The sequence below is a fragment of the Gymnogyps californianus genome, chromosome 10, assembly GCF_018139145.2.
Source record: "Gymnogyps californianus isolate 813 chromosome 10, ASM1813914v2, whole genome shotgun sequence".
NCBI classification, from domain to species: domain Eukaryota; kingdom Metazoa; phylum Chordata; class Aves; order Accipitriformes; family Cathartidae; genus Gymnogyps; species Gymnogyps californianus.
Genome location: NC_059480.1, coordinates 3009729 through 3030632, shown reverse-complemented (window position 1 = coordinate 3030632; position 20904 = coordinate 3009729). Strand labels below are relative to the sequence as shown.

Here is a 20904-nt window from a genome sequence, read left to right as displayed (position 1 = left end):
ATGAACACCAGCTGGAGAAAGCCATACATGAAAGCTAATCTTTTCAATCACTGCCAGCAACAGGTTGATTTTCTAGCAGGAGAGAGCCCAAGGGCATCGTTTACTCTCTGATAAATCCTACCCTGTTTGGCTCAATCTCAGTGAGCTGCCTGCCCAGAAACACAACAGAAAAAAAGGGAAGTTGTTTGAATTGGGCCTTCACAGACCAAACTGGCATTGCTCATCAGTAGAGATATTGATTCACATACCAAAAAAAAAAAAAAAAAAAAAAAAAAAAAAATCAAGGGGAAATTCACTGAAAAAATGTCACTGAAACTGAGTATCTGGCTTTTTACCATCAAAAATCATCACAGAAGTCAGTATGTTCCTGCAGAATGTTGGGGTTTTTTTCCAAGTGACATTGCTTTTCAGTAGAAAATGGGTCTATTGCAACCAGCTCTATGGGGAATCTTCTATCAAAACCTGCTCCCTTGCAGTCCTGCTACCACTGTCTTCATTTAGACCAGGAGGCCAGGTCTAAAACAATCTGTGCAAGTTGGTTACCCCAGTACTGACTCCTTGCTCTCTGCAGGCCGCTTTGGGGATAGGCAGTCTAGACTGACTGGAGCCTTGCACAACACCCAGGACCTAGCAGAAATATCTGCACTCTGGGCCAAACCTTGCCCTCAGTGGGGCCAAAGGGAACCCCTCCCCATCATCCAAGGGACCGAGAGTCTAGTCCTGCATTTGTGACCTGAAGCACCTTACTTTTCTTGTGGGTATAAAACTTGTCTTCTGGACCATCCTTAGCTCTCTTGATAATCAGTTTTCCCATTTCCACATCAACCTTGAGATGTATTTTTGAGAAAATTCCTAGGGAGTCAGCTTTCACCTATTGGAAAACAGAGAGATTTTTCATAAGTGATCTTCTACACTTCAGTCATGTGTATTACAAATGTAACACTTGCCTGAATTCATGGACACATATCGTCGTTATGCCAATCTCACTAGACATCTCTTAAGCATTTGCATGGTGCTAAACAGCATCCAGGAATAGCTGTTATCTCTGTGGCAGCACAGCAAAGTTCCCAGGAACTGAGATACCGACATAAATCTGCGTTACTGTCCTTCCACATTGTGATCACCATTGTTAAAGAAGTATGTTTACCTCGAAAGTGACAGGGGGGATAAGGGAGCGCCGGTGTGTTGAATCAGGGCCTTCAATCAACAGTGTTTTCACCTGTAAAAGAATTTATGCGTACCAAATTGCATTTGGTGATTCTGCACTACATTGAGAGTAATGAAGTCAGAGCAAAGACATCTTACTGTAGCAGAGGATTGCACTGATGATGAACAAGAAGCATAACTAGTGGCAAAAGATGACAAGAAGATAAGATAAAATAGCTTTAAAACTCTACCTTTTCTTCAATGGAAGACAGCAAAGAAATCAGCTGATTGAGTTTCAATACAATATTGACTGGACTAGCTTCACCGAGAATCTGATAACCGCAACATAGAAACAAAAAGAGAGAGAGAGATATGCATAATTACAAAACCCACAGACATGGCCTGGAAGCGCAGCAGTCTCGCCCCAGGAACAGCTCTCACACAGAGCAAGGAGCAGCACTTGTGCCTCTGCCACTCTAATCCATAACGGGCAGCACAAGAGCATGGAGTTTGGCTGAACATGCAGAAGTATGGGAGGGTGGAAGGACAAATTTGCAAACCTTGTCCATAGGTTAGAGGCAGCTGGGCATGCAAGGGAGTCAGCTTGCTGCTGGGGGACAGGTTTGCATGACCAGGTCCAGGGCTCAACATATAGAAGTCCTGGACTTCTGGTTTTCTGGGCTACTGGCAAGGAGAGGAAGGTCATGGGACTTACGTGGGCTGGAGGAAGGAAGGATTTGGCAGTGAAACACCCTGGAGTGAGTTTATGGAAAGACAAATGTGCAGTCCTAGCCCACAGGCTGAGGGAGGATGGGGAGACAAAAGTCCTCAGGCAGTTCGCTGCACTTTCCTCTTGGGCAGGACGGGGGAGCAGGCAGAGGGGACTATGGGATAAGTGAAACTGTGGGGATGTAACTCACTGTGTGCCCTCGGCACTGCAGCCAGAAAGAGGCTAGAGAGAACAGAAGTGGTAACTGACCACCTGAATCCCACTGGTCACTGCTGTGCAACCGGAACCCTTCCCTCCCCCTGTGCTGACAGCCACCCACACTCCTCTCTCTTCTCCTTTTCCTACCTTCCAGCCGACTTACTTGTGAGCGCTGATGGATACCAGGGTGCAGCTGCTGCTCAAACACCTTCTGGATGGATTCCAGAGATGGGAGAGTCCTAGAGGCTTCGCTGGGAACAGAGACATGGCAGAGGTCTAAGGCTGCGGTTGGGTCCCTGCGTAGGTTAGCACTTGGTCTCTTTGGACAAAGCCACGCAGCAGAGACTACGGGCACACATTCACACTAGGCCTGCTCTTGCCATGTGTCATGCTCTTGTCCTCTGCTGCTAACTGCCCTCTGAGTTGGTGGGATGGGTGATGAGAGCATTTCTGAGCTGCCTTAATGACATTGCCAACGAAGGCAGCTTAGACTTAGGCAACTGACTTTATCCGGCAATGGCTGAAGCATGGGCATACCGGCTGTTCCTCGGTTTTTGCTTTGGAGATGTTAACTTCCTAAATCTCCCCAGAAAGATGGCCCAGTCTGGGCCAAACCTGAGGACGCTGTGTAAAACCAGCATCAACCCAACTATGGCAACTCATAGATGAAAGTGCACTCAAAAATCTCAAAGCCCAGCGAAGTTTGGTGCCTATGAATGCCGCAGCGGCAGGAGCAGCTCGGTTTTGCACAGGTCTTGTGCAGCTGCTGAGGCTGATGCAGGGTGCTGGGGACACTGCACGAAGAGGAAACTAATTTTTAGATTTTTCAGCTCACATGACAAAGAGGGGCCAGGCGCAGCGAGGGGGTGGAAGAGCCAGCCTTTAATCTCTTGAACGGGAACCGTTTGCGGGTGACAACGAGATTCCTTCGGCATTTTCCAATTAGATTCCACAGGATGCTCATTTGTCAAAATGCTGTTGTATGAATTTGGCACAGAAGCCACGCTCCGATAATGACAAGACTTATCACGGAAAGAGCAGCCAGGGAGCGCAGGTCAAAAGGAAGGTGATGGTGGGGAGCAGCGCTAGGATGCTTGCATTGTGCCTAGTCAACAGTGGATATTAATGATTTCCCTCACTTTCCTAAGTCTGAACGGACCGGATTTTACTCCCTGTTTGGAGCACTGGGAAAGTGCTCCAAAGTGAAAGTATGCCTGACTGTCTGAAGCTTAGATATTTGTCTAGGTGCTGAACCATGGATGATTAATTGCCTAAATTAAGCATTCATGTTTCACATTTCGGTCTGAAAGACTTGCCATGGGGCACACAGAAGTACAAGACACTTGTAGGAACCTGGATCTGCTAAACTTAGTCCTCCAACACCACTATTCAGCTTTGGATCACCTAGGGCCAGTGTCGCTGCAAATGGTTCTGGCCCCAAACCCAAGACTCCCATTGATTTCTGCAGCCATGGAGTCAGGCCCCAGGAGGCTGCAGGCAGTTGCAGGAGCATTGGGTGAAGTTCAATTTGAAAAGAATGAAAGGATATTAACTGTGACCATGACTGCAGGACGTGTAGGCCACCTCTCGAAAACACAGAGCAGCAGCTGCTTGAAGCAGTTCAGAAACTATTTCTCATGGGAAAACTGCCCTCTGTTTACTGTACGGTGCAACGTGTAGCATGCGTGTGAGGATGGGGGAAGAGCATCTGCAGGCGTTCAAACTCAACAAAACCACAAAGTGGTTTTAATTGCACTTATAACTCCTTTTGTTTTCTTCTCTTGACAGCATAAAGGAAATATATGTAGTGATCTCCATTGAAGTGCCAGAAGCCTGTGTGTCCACATACGATTGCACAAGTACTGGTATCACAAGTGCTTGAAAAGCTGCCGTAAAAGCTCTATGTGCAAATTATCCAGTAAGGGAGAATAAATAGGAGCATGCAGAGCAGTGATCGATGACCAAATGATGGCTTCAGACAGTAGCAGGCTGAACAGGCCACTATTAGTGTTTTTCACTTAAAGCTGGTAGGAAACTCTGAACAAAGTCCACTCACATGGGTAGTCCCACTCTTAGCTGCACTGGCACCAAGCTCTCCATGAGTCAGCTTTCCAGCCCCTGGCAGATCCCCCTGACTAAGGAAACCCTTGTATGCCAATTTCTTTTAGCACTGAATGCTTCACAAAAGTACCCAGCAGCCTTACAAGTCTCTGTTTTGTTTCATTTTTAGTATATGGGCTGCCAGAGTGAACAGCCTCTCCCAAGAGTCGTTGCCCCACTGTCCCCCAGGCTCTGATAAGAAGACGTGCCATGGCTGTCCTGACCCCCTTGGCCACAGCTAGCCCTAGAAGGCAGCGGCAGCTTCCAGCAGAGTTAAAACCAGCTTTCAATGTCTCTAATGCACATTGGGGTCTGGTCCTTGCTGAATTAATCAGGGATCAGTGGTGAGGAGGGGGAGGGGAAGAGATCACAAACTCTGTGCTCCTGGTCTGCTGTGGCCCAGCTGTGCTTGAGCTCCTTGGTCAGAAATGGGTCCTGCACCTGTCCATGGATAATACACGAACTGCAAAAGGCACAGACTGTTCACAAACAGTTGGCCCAACTCCTTTCCCAACCCCATGGTTCACTATAAGCTCTTTTCTTCTCCTAATCACTGAGCAGCTCCAGTATGCATCCCCTCTACCTTGCTAACGTTGGCAGTCAGTGCTTACCCACAGCCCGGTATTAAAACACAGAAGTGAGTCAGCCAAAGGGCATCAGGATGCTAATTTTTCACAGTGACGGCAGTGCGTCTGAGAGTGACCCTGAAAGATGGCACAGCTGGGCTCTGGGAGCTCGGAAGAAGCCAGAATACAACATTGCAAAAACCTCAGATTCACAGCAAATTAGCGTGGCTCACAAACAGCTGGGGTCAGCCCAGCCACAGCGAGTGTCTGCCTGCACACTCTTAACCCTCGGCAGTGCCAGGAAATTCAGAGGAGCTTCAACTCCAGTGAAAGACCTCAAGCTGTGCCAATTAACATTTCTTGTTGTTTGTTTGGTTTTTTTAACCTATTCTCAAATATCGTAAAAATAATGAAATTGAACATTATTAAGAATAAGAGGACACAGCCACTGAGAAGCAGCCTAGGAATTACCTGTACATTCAGCTGGAATCCCTGCGCAGCTGAAGAAAGCTGAGGTAAATAAAAACCAAATTTTTTAAATTTATGGCAGGTTTAAATTATGGCAGGTAATGCCACCGATTAAATTTGAGTTCAGAAGTCTGATAAGGGAAGTAAGTTAAAACCTCAGACAACCTCGGAGATTAAGACTGCAGAAAAAAATAAGATACCCAAGCATCTGACTATTAGCCAGCTGAAGCTAAGCAAATAGTTTGGTTGGATGGTAGCGATTCATGGGACAATCTGAACAGAGGGGGAGAGGTTCCTCAGAGAGATCTGACTGGGACTGAAAACAGCCTGCAGTTCTGGACCTTCACGAAAAAACTGAGAAGGCAGCTCCATCCAACTGAAATAATGGAGGTAGGGGCAGAAAATGCTGAGGAAGGGGGGGAAGAACTGCATGAGGACATACCTTTCCATAGCTACATGCAGCCACCAGAAGGACAGAGGGGAGGCAGCTTGCCCTTTGCTATGTTTGCGGTGGTGCAGTGCCCCTGTGCTCAGCAGGCTTCCATCAGCAGAAGAACTCACCCAGCTCTGTTCTAAGATGACGCTTTTGCAAAGTCCAGTCACCAAAAAAATCTACAGAAAATCTGGAAATGTAAAAGGTGTCCTGGTACTTGAGAGGATTGTGGACCTGTTGCATCTCCTTTCTTGCCATCCCATCTCCATGAGGACTGAGGTTGTGAAACCCAGATAACGTGAAGTAGAATAAGAAGTTGGAAATGGAAAAAGCCAGCCATCATCAAAACAGCAGTACTGGAGGTATTTTAGTAACACAAAACTCTCACTTGTGATTTCATTAGATTCTAGTTTCCATTGTTCAGGTTTATTCTTAGCTAGCCACCTGGGTCTCCCCCTCTGTGGGCGTAGAGAAGCAAAACCCTCAAGCAGGGCGCAGAAGAAGGGCAGCTCTTTGCACAACCCGTCCTCGGTCCTGCCAGGGGCTTGTCTGTGGGCAGCTGGCTTCTGGCAGAAAGAGCAGGGCTGCATATTCCTCCCCCTTTGCCTGGTGAAACGTGCACAGTGCCCACCACTTCAGAGGAGTAATTGTGGTCCCAAGCAGCTGAGCCCCTCACTCACTCCCTGCCTTCCTTCCATGGGTTAAAGCCAAGCAAATCAGCAGTATCCATCCCTCATTTTAGCCCTTTCTTCAGCCTTGGTGAGCTCAAGGAGGGCAAGATCAGGCCAGTAGCACTACGAGCCTCTCTTCTAAATACACTGGAGAGAAGGATATTGCAAGCCACAGATACAAGTGTGGAAGTATGAGCCCTCTGCAACAGTGCTCTAAGATTTCTGCAGAAGCGTGGACTAATCTCCTCATCTGCTTACAAGCAGCAAGGGGGGAAAATCACGTCCTTCCACCAAAGAAAGAGGGAGCTCTGCAAGATTTTAGCTCCCTATCAGAGTTTTCCTATTTGGGACCTGGAAAGTCTATAAATAGGAATGGTAAAATTTATAGAGTCTAGGCTTGTTTCTCTTTTCATTTGAGCTGGACTTCACTGACATCAGTGGAACCACTCCAGGTTCACGGGGCATTAGTGGGAAGGAAAATCAGTGTTTAAAACATAGCTATACACCAATATGTGCTTGTTTCCATAAATGACTTGTGCTTGACAATTCTGTGGGTGTCATTTATGCATTACCAAATTATGCAGTTAATCAGTTAGTGCATTTTTTGTTTTGTTTCTTTCTAAACAAAGCATAAAAAATAATACTCCACTGACTGAAGCCGCCTACAGGGAAACTTCACTGTCAGAGCTATGTCTTTTATATAGATTTCACATCTTTGGACCAGAATCACAGGTCACGAGATCTAAATATAAAGTTTTTGAGGGTAAGCCAATTTCCTATGCCAGAAATGCAGGTTCTGAATGCATGCACGTGGAACCTACGTTAGACTACAGTGTTACAGCATTATACTCTGATCTCTGAAAACCAGCCTGTAGTTACCTGAAGAGTCCTTTGCAAAGAAGTGTAAGTAGTTTCTTCAGTTGAGGAAGATTGCTTGAGCCAGTCTGTACCATCTCAAAGTCACTGATGATGTGAACTCGCAGGTAATCCTGGATGAGTTTAAGATGCTCGTCGGAGACACTGTGAAAGAAACAGACAGGTCAAAAGCCAGCTCTTCTCTCTGCTCCCAAATATCAGACAGCTTTATTATTTTTCTGAAACTTCCACTGCCAGCACAACCAGATGGGGGCAGTTTGTCTTGGATTTCAGTGTAAATATGCAGTTCTCAGAATTGGACCATGGATCCCCCACCACACTGCTGACACCTTCTCCTCTTCCTCCTTCCCCACCCCAAATCCTCCCCTCTGTGACTGCTGAGCTGCCATGCCAGGGGAAGTCTTGTGATGCCTGGCTTTACCAAAGCCATGGTGGGATCATTAGCCTTGGTAGGTAAAGCCAGGCTGCTGTGAGGTCACTAATAGTCAGCAGCTCAGGGGCTCTGGGGAGATGAAAACTCCCTTTCACATCACCAAGTCCCACTTTGAAGGTTTTATTCCAAACAATCCAAAACAGTCTTAGGGGGGCCAAGACCACAGAGCTGTATGGGATGCTCCCCTCCTCCCTGTCTCTGTGGTGCCTGGACGCCAGCACCACAAGGAAGACTGTATGTGCTGTCTTGTGCCCTGACAAATGCAGAAAGTCCCAGCTGGCTGCTTAGCAGATGAAATGGTGCAGGCAAAACTGGGTTTCTCCCAGTCAGCCAGCTGCTACTGGGCCACCACAACAGGACCTGTACTGCCACGCACAACCACTGTTGGCTCACAGCCTCCCACTGCCCTGCCAACAGGCATGCCTTCTGATTTTATTTTTATTTTGTTTTTAAACTTTGCAGATCTGGTCATTAAATGTCATGCGGCTTCCTCTAAGGCTTCAGTGCATGTCCAGATTTGACACAGCTAGCACGTGGGACAATATGAGTCAGACCTGTAGCTAGAATAAATCAGTAAGTATGAGTACCTGGAAATCGACACACAAGTTTATTCTTTTTGAGGACTGGCTTGTGCTTTCTGATACAATCTGTAGTTTAGGCACGCGGCTAACACACCAAGTTCTCTCAGATATTACCATCCTTTATATTAGAAAACTATACCTCAGTGGAGAAAGTCTATTGGTGATTTTAATACTTCAGAAAGGTATTTTTTCTAGATGACAGCCAGACTGTAAAGAGTAGCCAATGCACTGTAGATCTGATTCTGTTCTTCATTTGATAGTATAAATGAGGAGTAGTTTTGCTGAATCAGATAGGTCCTCAGCTGTCCCAGAGAGGCCCAGAAAGCACAGAGCTGGGCTGAAGGCTGATTCTGCAGCCCTGTGACTTGCCATCCTCACCTGCTTGTGTCCTGGTACTGCAGTTGCTGGAGTAGTGTCTCAGAAAGGGAGAGTTTATTAACATCTGCCACCCTGGAGTTTTCAGGGAGAGAAGATACCTCCTTTGTCTCGCTGCTCGGCAATGCCATGAGGATGTTGCGTGGGGGCAGGATAGGAGGCGTGGGTACCAGGTCTGGCAAGGAGGAAGAGAAAGGCACAGTCATCCCAGCATGGCAATTTGACCTCCTCCCCCTCACCCACAGGCAGGGCAGAGTCTGCACCACACTGGCAGTCACTGCAGAAACCATCCCTTCTGAAGGGCCTCTGATTTCAGAGCTGGAAAGCTCAGGGCTTGATACTGGCCCAGCTCTGTTCTCAGGGATGTCAGTGGTGTGAGAACAGTGGGCTGAGCTGCCAGGCTTGGACCTCATATGCAGGCAGCGTATGCCTCTGCCTGGCAGTGTAACCTCATCGGAGTCAGTTTGACTGTCCCACCTGCAGAGCAGCTATGAAGGTTAATTAGTTACTTTGAATATAACGCTTAGAGAACATAGCTGTACCTCATCCATATCATTACCATTATCATGGAGATCTGCTACTGGGGCAGAATGGATGAAGGGGCATGACAGAAAGAGCACCAGAAGCTGCTAATGGAAAGAAGTGAACAGGTAAAGCAAGCAAACACAGATGGAGAAAATAGACCCCATAATCCAATACAGAGGGGCTGAGTATCCTGCCTTGTCTTGTGGGCATCAAGTTGAAAGCACAAACGGTTTTTCTGCTCTGTCATCCTGCTGCTCAGCATACCTCCCTCTCCTGGGAGAAGAGTGGGTTCATCTCCATTTATCCCAACCATGGTTGCCCTTCTTTCCATACCAGTTGCTCCAACACTTTGTGACACCTGTCATATGTAGCTGGTTGAGTTGTGAGGTTTTGTTTGATTACTTCCTAATGGTGGAATTTTCATTACAAAGAGATACCCAGAACTGATCCATTGCTCCTGGGCAGAAGCTGTGATTCACAGAGCAGCACTGACCAATGGCACAGCTGGGTGGTGTATCTGCAGGGTATCCAGGTGCTCATCTTCCACCTCTGCAATTCTACGTGTAAAATGGCCAGACATCTATAGGCCCTGCATGGCTCCAGCATGATGGCACCAAAGTGCCTTAACAAGATTAAATTCTGTATGTGAACAGCCCAGCCCCAGTGCTAATATCTCTTCATCTAAAGGCTCTTAGTCTTGGCTAGAACTTCATCCCCTGCTGCTCGCCTCTCTGTGTATTATTTTTACTGTAGTTCCCTCCCCCGCCCTGAGAGCTGGAGACTCAGTGCAGCTGGCCAAAAAACAGGAACATCTTTCCTGAGCAGCTTTGCAAAATTTTGTTCTGTTTCTTCATGAGAATTGCATACCAAAATCTTCCAGCTCCTATTAGACATCCATTGGATTGCATAAATGTACACAGGCACATCAATCTGCTTTAGTGCACATGCCTGTCTGTCTGTCACAGGGACTATGTCCTTCAGACAAGTTTTATTGTAATGCTCATCATTTCCGGACAGACGTCAGAAAGGACAGGAAGGATGGCTCTGTGGGCATGACCTTCCCCTGGGATTCAGGAGAACAATGACAGATCCAAGGGATGATCCAGGAAAAATTCAAGGAATGATCCAAGACCAGTGAGTGTCAGGAACCCACAGTGACATTTCATATATAATAGTTGGGATGATGCCAATCACACCTCTTCAGCATACATCTGCCGCTATACACAGAGTTAGACTGTCTGCCACTGCAGGATCTGAGTCCTCTGGTTATGACTGTTAGAAATGTCCTCTAGATCAGAGCAGATAAGGGGACCTAAGTTTCAGATGACCCAAGACCCACAGCAGCTGCAGGTGCGTGGCACTGCAGAGAGATGTGCTCCAAGTCTCTAGGGGAGCATCTCTGCTGCTGAAACAGTGGCCCTACAGATGCAGTGCAGGGAGGGGGATGCAGAGACACGTGAGATGGCTGGACATAAACCAGCTTGAGCCCAGATGAAGGACAACAGATTAGTCAGCCCTGCACCTGATACAATATACTTCTGCAGAGAGTCTCAACGTATTCCCTCAGGTGAGATAAATGGTGCTCCAGATGCGGTACCGCCCCAGAGCCATGATGACTCACTGCCTCAAGGTCTTGCCAGCTCAGGTCTCTCTATGCCCTGCTCCATTTTATTGCATGACATGCTCTAATCCCCCTGCCTACACTGCATATCTCCAGTCCAGAGTAAGTGTCAAGGCTCTGCATCACCAAGTCACATCATGGGTTTCTTACCAGCATCCTCCTCCGGTTCATCTGCAGCCTCCTCTTCTTCCCGCGGCACTGGATATTTGAGGTGCCATACCAGACCCATGTTCTCCTTCTTGTAAAATTCTATCAGTTCCTCCAAGTTCTCAAAATACTTCACGGGAACACCCTCTGATGCCTGAAACAAAACACAGAGGCTGTCACGGTCTGGGATTTCCTACCACAGAAACACTGCTCCTGACAGAAGGAAAAACAAAGTCATAGAGAAAGAAAAACCCACTACTGCTGTCCAGAGAATGCCAGCCCAGCTCTCACTGCCCATCTGACCACAGGCTCTGTGCAGAACGACTCCTGCAGCACAAACAGAAACAGATATGCACACACGTTTCAGCCAATGTCAGCAAAAATGGCAACCTCAAAGATTCACTGAAGCCAAATGGAAGAGCTCTCTCATTTGATTCAGTGTGCTTGGCTTCAAAGCAAAGGAAGACTTTAAAAACAAAGAATTCTCCCGGATTAATTTTTGCATTCCCTCATTTACTGAGCACAAAACCCCTGGACTATGTTATATTTTGTGGTATCCAGGAAGAATTTCTCTGTGAAATTGCAAGATAAACATGTCTAAATCTAGATGTTAGCATCCCTTCCAGGATTCAAGGGTTCAGAACTAGATTCAAATGAAACAAGCTAGCAAGGTATTATGTAAAAAAATGCTCGGATGAAGATTTAGGAAGCTGAGGCTCAGGACACAGGACTGTGAATGCGTCAGGCATGACACCGAGCTTGCCAGCTGAATTTTAACTGTGACTAAACCTGTTTCTAGCACAGCCCTGGCCACTAATCTCAGGAAATGCATACTTGCAGAGGGCAAACACAGAGATAAGGTTTTAGAGGTCTTCAGAGGCAAAGCTTTAGAGCAATTATATCTACGCATTGGTGTGAATAGTAAATCTGCCGGATTCACCAGGCAGGAACAGCTGCCATCCCTGCAGCTCTGCCCTGTTGCTTCAACCAATGGCCCTACCAAAGACAGAGAAATGATTTGTCATGGCTCAGCACAGACCTCCTGACCAAAAGAGTGAGCTCTGCATTACCTCCAGAACTGTGCTTAAGTACCATCCAAACCCAAGGCAACACCAACATGTAACAGAAGCTCTGATCACTCTTCACGAGGGGTGCTCTTCCTGGTAGGGTGCTCTCTTTCTGGACGAGAGGTTTTCCCACAGAAACCAACCCAAGAAGGCCCTGTCTACACATGCAGCAAAACATCAAGGAGCAGGGGCCGAATGGTGCAGAGTAGATGTTTTTCAGGCCACAAGACTGTTGTTCTTGACTTAAAAGAGCAACACTTGGAACAGTTCACATCTGGGGATACAGCAGCAGTGGGCAATCAAAAGGAAGACCTGATCACCCTAATGGCAGGCTTGACTTGTACTATTTTACATGCACAAAACTAGATTTTGCACAGGAAACATGGTTAGTTAATAATGAATTAAAGCTTTGCCTCCAATTTGAAATAACTTGTTACGCAGCCACACTTCAGACATTCTGCCTCTGACTAACTGGCAGGATGTTTTAATTTCTTTTTGGATTGCAATTATTAGCTGTAAAAATTAACACACACAAAGTTTTAATACAAGTTTGAACAAGCTTATTTAGCTGCCATTTGTGTTTGCCCACTTTCTTATTATCTGTGAACTTTTTTGTTTAAAAGGCAAATATAGCAAAACCAAGAGGTTAAACAGGAGAAATGCTGGCATAAACCCCAGTGAGCACAGCACAGAAAAATGTCTTCAGTGAGTCCTAGCAGCAATAAGATTTATTCTTAATTTTCCTGAAGAACAAAATCTCAGGCCAGAAATTAGGACAGTGCTTTCAATACTGAACCACATTTGAAGCCTTCTGTGCCCTCAGGCCTGACATCAAAAATACCTTTCATTTTTAACTACACCTGCATGTCCTTAAAGGCACAGCAAGACAGATTTTCATAACAAACGTGTATGATGTTTGAGCGCTCTGCCTGGACAGCCTCCTTTTCTGTCTCCCAGGTGTTCCTGCATTTATCAAGATTTATTATTCTCATACACTGGAAAATGTCGCATTCAGCATGAAAGCGGTGCTTGGGCAAACACTGGATTATGTTTTTGTGAGGCCAGAGGTGTTAAAAGAAATCGCTGGTTAAAACTTCACAGGACCATAACACTGTAGGCCAGATCCTGCTCTGCTAGAGCAGCACAAACTCAGCATAATCAGAATGACTTCTGATTTACACCAGTCAATGCAAATAGTGTATTGGTCCTCCCAGACTCTTCTGTTTCTTGATGCCAGCTGTGAAGGCTGGGAATCAGGGAAAACTGTCAAGGAAAAAAAGCACACCGCTCTAATCCATTATATGAAAGGATCCTGAACTCACAGTGCTGCACTGGGACAGACCTGGAATAGTTGAGCCAGTTGCTTCCATGTTTCTCTGTTCATATTCCCTGCAGTACCTTCCTCTGCTCCGAAATCCCTGTTTTTGTGATTATTTATGGAGCTGTGATCAGCAGTCCCCCCTGGCAGCCCAGAGCGCACTGTTAGCAGCACTGCTGCAGGATGGCAGCACACTCAGCCTTTGCGCCCAGCCCACGGCAGTGTTCATCCTCTGGATTTAATCTGCCTGGACTGCCTTCTGCCCACCACCTGGGCTGGAGGTCATGAGAGACGAGGTTTGTGATGGTTTGCTTTGCCCGCAGCTACCCCAAAGGGCACCTGCAAAAAGGCATCAGCCCCATCAGAGTGCACGCTCAGACCCTAAAACACATTGAGGGTAAACAGGATGGTCAGGGTGTGCCAACTGCATCTTTGCAGGAGGAAAGCTTTGCCATCAGTGCTTTTTCCCACCTCTTGAATTACTGCAGCCTACCCTGCTCCTCCTCTTTCCAAAGTCATCTTCACACTCCTACTTCACTTTCAAAGACCTCGCTGTCTGCCCGCTTCCCCAGAACCCCCTGACTGATGACTGTGTCCCCGTAGCTCCCCATCCTGCCCCCACACAGCATCCCTCCCACCCCCAGTGCCCAAACACTGTCTTCTCAGCCTTGTTTTGCCTCTCAGCTCCTGCTCTCCCAGGGTGCCTGCAAGAAGATGGATTGCCCTGCACCGCTCTTTTCAGGCCAAATGGAGCCTTGATGTAAGTGGGAGGAAAGGCTGAATTAGCACTTTTTGCTGCCAAGGATAGTTCAGTCTCTGAAACCGTGCTGGTCTCTGTGGTAACCAGATGAAGCAGCATTTTGTAACAGGCCTCCTTCCTCTAATTCATTGCACCGCATTTCAAGAGTGGACTGAAGCCTGTGGGCCAGCTCAAATTCCCCAGAGTGGCCATAAGCCCTGGCTCACATGCAGGCTAGCTGGATGCACGCCTTCTACCCTGGTAGCTTGGCTGGCTGGCCAGGCAGCCAGCCCACCACCCACCTCCAGCCACCTTTCTTGATGAACCCCACCATCTCCTCTCTCAAGGATAACTGGTATTTGTGGCCACGTCAAGGAGCTGGGCTTTGCACGCACCCAAATCCAGCCACTCATTCCCAAAGAGAGGCAGTCTCCATCCCAGCGGTGCCAGCTCGTCCGACAGCCCACGTTCCCCAAGCCCATTCAGGATAAAAAGGACCAACTCCCCACAGCACACAGTAAAAATAAAGGACGGCACTTTCATATGTTAAGACAGAATTCAGCAGGGAGCTAAACATGTGTCCCGAGCACCTGCACAGAGACAGCGAGAGCTGCAATAAGGAAATGGGGAACTGGTGGGGCTGGGAGCTCCAACCAGCCGTGGCCAAGCACAGAGGGAAGGATGGGGGAGCCTCAAACCTGCGCAGCGCCCGCTCACAGCGGGGGAACTCGAGGGCCCTCCCCCGCGCCACGAAAGCCACAGCGGCGGCACCGCCTCGCTACACATCAGCTTTGCCATCACGAGAGTGAAAGCAAAGATCGCTGGATTATTCTCACTCATTTTCTTTTGTATTATAATTGTTATTATTTGCAAGGACCTCAACAGAGGAAGCGTGCGGGAAGGGCTGTGCCCCTCCAGCACAAAGCAGTGCCCAACAACCCTCTCTGCCTGTTTGCCTGCACTACGAAATGAGCTCCTCTCGCTTCAAGGCACCCCCCAAATATCCCCACTCCCCCCGAGAGAGCACGGCATGCTGCTTTGTGCTGCCTCCCTCTGCACAGAGGCACAACAAAAACTATATGGTGTTTGAATTGGGAAAGAGAACAGTAAAAGCAAGACCTCACTGCACTTGCTTCTCCCCTTAGGGAAAGGATGAGAATAAAGCCTGCGTGACAGACGTTAGTCACGTTGTTCGACACACAACTGCAAGGCGCTTGCATACCACTGGTGACGAGTGCCGTGTGAGCCCCTCCAAATCCAACAGCCCGTAACTTTGCTACCAGCCGCAGGGCAATAGGACCATCCCCCAGGCTGTGGTGTGTTCCCAGCCCAGCAGTGCCCAGGACTGCAGGTATGACGCCTGCGTAGCATCAGTTTAACACAGAAAACCTGGTTCAGTAATGTTGCAGCTAGCGTTCAGGTTGCTAGATGACCTACCTGAAGGCTGGTCAAACAATTTTCACTGCCAGCAAGCAAGGAAAGCAGCATGTAGCTGGGACATATGTTTTCTTCACACTTGAACTTGTGGCAAAGGTTTATAGGTTGGGAAGGAAAAGCAGTGGTGGATAGTAAAATACTGGCATTGAGTCGGTCCGCATCTGGTTGCAGAGCACATTAGCAAAAACTGGACTGATGGTGCACTCTGAATAAATGTCCTCGAGGCAACCACATTGGATGACAGGAGAGAGGCAAAAGAGAGCCTAAACTTTACGCAAACTTGCTCTGGTTTTTGAGACAGGGAGCAGACGCGGAACGGGGTGCTGCAAAGAAAACCGAGCAGGACAGGGCAGCGCAGAGCAAGCTGGAGCCACGGGAGCAGAGCGCAACAATGAAATCCACTTCCCGCCCCCCCGCCTTCATTTAGTAAGTAACTATTTCCTCGGGGTTATCACAGGATAGATCTTGTTTTAATTGTGAAGTGAACTGTTTCAAGTCATTAGAAACATGGATGGCAACTGTCATCTCCATGGCAACACACCACATCCCCAGAAATGTGCTCACACAGCTCACAGGACACGGGAGTAGCATGGAGGGCAGGCTCTCCTTCCATGGGCGACTCCTCCAGCATCACCGCCAGTACCTCAGCTTTGTGCTGATGACAGCCATAACTTACAGAAACATCTAGTGAACATACGCAATACAGGGAACAGCCCATAAAATAGCAGAATTGCACAAAGGAATCTGGATAATAGCGAATCAGAGACTGCATAGCAATTTTACAGTGGGAAACAGCATCAGAAAAAGCCTGTCTTTCTAACATGTATTAATGGGAGTGTCATGTGAGATGCAAGACGAAACTCTTCTGCTGTACTTGGTGCCGTAAGACCTTAGCTGGACTGCTGTGTCCAGCTTGGGGCACCACTTTTTAAGGAACGTGTAAAAATACCATAGAGAGTCCCAAGGAAAAATTACGAGGATGGCTTAAGAGTTGGAAAATGTGATTTATAAGTAAAGCTCAGAAGAAAGGGACTGGTACAGTCTGGCAAAGGAACAGCCTGGAGAGATCACAGCAGCAGTCTTACAAGTTTTAAATTCTCTTATAAAGAAGATGGCGACCAGCTGTGCTGCAAGTCCCCCAAGGACAGCAGATGTGGCTGGCTTGCTCTGCAGCAGAGGAGGTTCAGATTAGATCCCAGGGAACCTCGCCAGGCAGAGAGAGTGAAGTCAGGCTACACAGGGAGAGTGTGTGTCCACGTCTCTGGAAGCATCACAGTGCAGAGTACCCAGGCATTCCTCACAGCTGGCTAGCGAGCACCTAATCCTCCCTCAGCCTGAAAACAGGGCAAACGCTGGGCTCAGATGCCTTGCGAGGCCTCCTGCCGCCCCTAATTCTGTGACTGCAGGAAGCCCTCTGCAAATCTGCCTGCTGCCTCTTTGTCCAGATCCTGCTATATCCTTGAAGACGACGGGTAAAACTGAACACTCCCATGCTTGTCATGGCCAGCCCAGCCATTTCAACCACATCCCAAACCACGGACTCTCAGATCTTCCACATGTCCTTCTCACTCCAGCCCTTTTGGCTGGAAACCTCCTTTTCCACAGGATGTCTTGGTGTCTCCTGTCCTCCAGAAACTACCCTCAATTCTGCAGGTCCTTCCAGTTATCAATTTCCCTTCCATCTTCTGTACACACACTGTACAATGGTTTAACACAACTAGCTACAACTTGTTCCTGCCTTCATGCTGAATAGGCTTCTGGGCTCTTCATTTAATGAAAACAGGTATGACTAAAGCCTTTAATCACTGGTCTTTGGTTAAATCTTGTGATCCCCTTTCCAAATTCATCCACCTAAACTTTTCAACAGGTTTTTGTATGGCTGAGATCATCTAATCCTCCTTTGCATCTGGTGTAAGAAGGCCAACAGGGCCCAACCTAAGTCTCCTCTTCCTCCTTATTTCCAAGGAATGCCATCTGGCCAACAGAACACCTTGGCAAAGGTACTCCAAATATGGGTTTGCTGAGAAGCAGCTCTGCACACACCTTTAAGAGAAGTTACAAGTGGAGTATAAAGACATAAAGTGAGAAGAGATTTAAAAGACGTAAAGCCAACACTAAGACAGGCAAGGAAGTGGTTAATTTGGGGTTCATTACAACAATTGTATAAATAGATGGCACAGGAAGTCTGGGGCCCTCAGAAGGAAGAGGAAGTGTTTTCCTTTCCTGAGCCAAGGCGCAAGGAGGAACTAGGAAACTGGTCATCTGGTTATATTGCTTAAGGCCAATCTTTTCTAACCAGAGTGCCTTAAAACAGGTATTTAAACCCATATATAGGCATTTCAGTAAGAGTCAATAAGTTTTCAAAGTTATAAAATTCTTGCAATACCCACCAGCTTAAACGGAAGCTGAAAATCAGGTCACCTCTACTTTGGTGCGAAAGGCTGGCAGGAACTTTTTTCCTTTTAGATTTGAAAAAAAAATTCTTAGGCTTCCTGGTTTGGAAAAAAGTTGTCTTCAAGACTGTCTTGTTAGCTAGGAAGTCTAGGTGGCATTTTTAAATTTACTTTTGGCTGTCATGTAGGCAAGCTTTTATATTTCACTAAAGAGCTAACCTAAGAGCTAAGAAATTCCTGGTAAATTATTTTTTTAAAGCATTTTAAAGCAACCTGGTTGTGTTTTGTTTTGTTAGAAAACATTTCTTATTTTTAGATCAAATCTTGTGCTAAGAAATTTCAGGAGCATTTCACAGGAATGGGATCATAGACAGGAATCACAGCTGGGAGAAACAGCTACTTCCCAAAATACAAGCCACCCAGAAACGTACTCTATTTTGAATGCAACAGCCGGGGCTGGGAAGAAATGGGGCTGATTAGGAGAACGAAGGGAGAGGAGCAAGTGCGTGGCTGAGGAAAAGGGGGATCCTGTGACCCAGAGGGTCGCTAAGGGAATGGACTTTAATAAATGATGGGAATCTGCAAGCTGGCAGGGGAGTTCGGATGCTGGGTAAAGCTCAGCGAGAAGGTCTCCGGCAGGGGAACTGAGCACAAGAGAAGAGGCAAGGGGAGGAATCCAGTGAACCTGGGCAGAGGATGCCGGTGGGTGGCCGGAGCAGCGCCTCCTCACCTGGAAAAAATCATATGAATTTTTGGGAGAATGGCACAGTGTAAGTGCAGCTGTAAATTATATAACTTGAATGATGTTGGAGAGAATGGAAGGTGAATAGTCCCTGTCTCCTCTGAGATGAGAGATGATGAAGGCTTTCTTGTCTCATTCTGCATACGGTTTGGTCCTGATGCTCAAGTTTGCTTATTCATGTCACTTTTGCTACAGCGGCCTTTTACATTTAAGACTTTGGGTGAAAATCATGGAAATCAAAGAGATTATTCATGGAAGGAAACAAGGACTTGCAATTTAACAACAACTAAGTATGTATTACTTCTAGCTTGTGTTCCTGGCTGAAAAATCAGACATCCAAACAAAAAAACCCTAAGTTAAAAGAGGAAAAAATAAAGAAAATTACTGTGTTGTCAATCCTATAAAATTCCTTCTGTTCCTCAAATGCAACTAAAGGATACCATTACATACTGCCTCTACCACAAGCTCCATTTCTTTAAGCATAATACTGATTTAAGAGACACTGTATATGAGTTACTGGCACTGCATCACAATTCCTTTCTTATTAGACGTACAAAAAATGGGAATGCTAAACAATTTTCACTCTTACACTAGTGTGCGCAGAACATTTGTTAAAGTTCAGCACTTCCTTCCTTGCTTGCAATATGTGCATGAAATATGAATCCTATTGCTGCTAGCTGGAAACAAGTCAATCAGGTGCAAATAAGCGTTCTTGCCTCCATTGCTATATGGGCAGCAGGGCACATCATGACTTCACTTCCAAATTGTCTGGTACAGTGCAAATCTAGATTAAAACCTGAACTCCCTCCTGATCCAATTTTGGCCAAAATGGCCATCTCACTTTTTCCTATCTGCAATGTCACAGAAAAAACTTGGGAAGCACAATGCATTTTGTTCATGCTCAGTTTCAAATGCTTAACACGTTCTGTGTGTGGAACGCGAGCCCAGTTTGAGTTAATCTTAAAAAGATCCTGACTGTCATGTCTGCCACTTCTGATCTCTTCTGGCCCTGCAAGAGTTCTCTATGTGATCCCACTCAGGCTTCGTTCTGGCAGCCTGAAGATTGGTCATGTTCACAGGTAGGAAGTGCTCCCATGGCAGAACTGGGACATTTGCAAATTAAGAGAGTCTGTTGAAGAGAAGGAATATCGAAAGGAGTTCTCAGCAGAGTATAGCTGGCTGCCAAATTTTTATCTCAAGTTCCTTGTTAAAATTCTATATCCTAAAGAATAACATATTAGACATCCTTTACCTTCCAGAACTTCTACAGAAGTCTTTTGAACCAGCATTCTCCCACACAAGATAAAGACACAGGTCATGAAAATAATGTACTCAGATCCTGCTTAAGGACCCCATTCCACTCTGCTCCGGCACTCCACGATTCACATAAAAAGTATGTTAATTGCCAAATATCTAACTAATATAGTTAGACAGAAGCCAGTTAGAACACCAAACAATTATAGAAAGCACGAACACCACGTACTTGAGGTAGTCCCTCACACTAAATAAACCGTTCAAACTCTAGCCATCAAAAAAGATTTTACCAACACAGCATATAATGATCCAACTCACAACACCAAGAGAAACCTCCTGAGCAACCAACCCTTTCAGCATGTCTCTGTGTTATAATAAATAAGATTTACATCAACAACAAGCAAACAACAGTACGGTTCCATGACAGAACATGAGGGACTGGTATTAAATTTAGCTACAGGGTGCAAGTCAGATGAGTTGGTGATGAATGAGCAAGGACTGCAGATCCATGGGGATCTGATGCAATTTTTTTAGCACTTCTGTAGTGTGTGGGTAGAATTTAAATAAAAGTTTTGGAGTACGGTACTTCTAACAACTTTTGTAATTTTGTCACAAGCCTTGTGCTTTTTGGTTTTCCACTGAAAAGCTTCAGCAGTTGAAGTCAAATGAAAATTTCCATTTTCATTTCTTCATAAAGTATCTAGCTCTAGCGATTACCAAGACAAGCTTGAAAACACAGGTCCTCAAGAGCTAGCGAGGCAACGAAGGCAGCAAATGTAACATTGTCATCATTTCTGAAGGCAGTTTGTGGAGGTCATCGTTCTGATTTTGTCAGCGCTCACTGCTGACAGTAACTGAGCTGGGGAAACTATTGCAGGTCACAGATACTTGCTTCTTGGTGGAAATTCCCAAGCGCCCTTCAGCTTTTCCCCTCTATAGAAGGCAATAAATACATCCCCAGGCAACAGTGTGTGGGTTTTGAAGTCCTACGAGAAAGAACTTTTCCCCGAGACAGGTGAAGGCGTGCCTACAATGGCTCTGCCTGCACAGCAGGGCAGGACCCCTTGGCTCAGATCGGTCCTAC

At 46.6% G+C, this 20904-nt stretch overlaps 1 protein-coding gene across 1 annotated transcript in view; it reads right to left on the bottom strand.

The window, feature by feature from the left end:
- INPP5D (inositol polyphosphate-5-phosphatase D) overlaps positions 1-20904 on the bottom strand; it is a 55478-nt gene that overhangs the window by 16786 nt on the left and 17788 nt on the right. Inside the window, 7 exon segments of the mRNA XM_050902899.1 lie at positions 748-871; positions 1148-1219; positions 1398-1478; positions 2238-2325; positions 7192-7332; positions 8581-8752; positions 10874-11024. Coding sequence (XP_050758856.1) covers positions 748-871; positions 1148-1219; positions 1398-1478; positions 2238-2325; positions 7192-7332; positions 8581-8752; positions 10874-11024 — 829 coding nt within the window.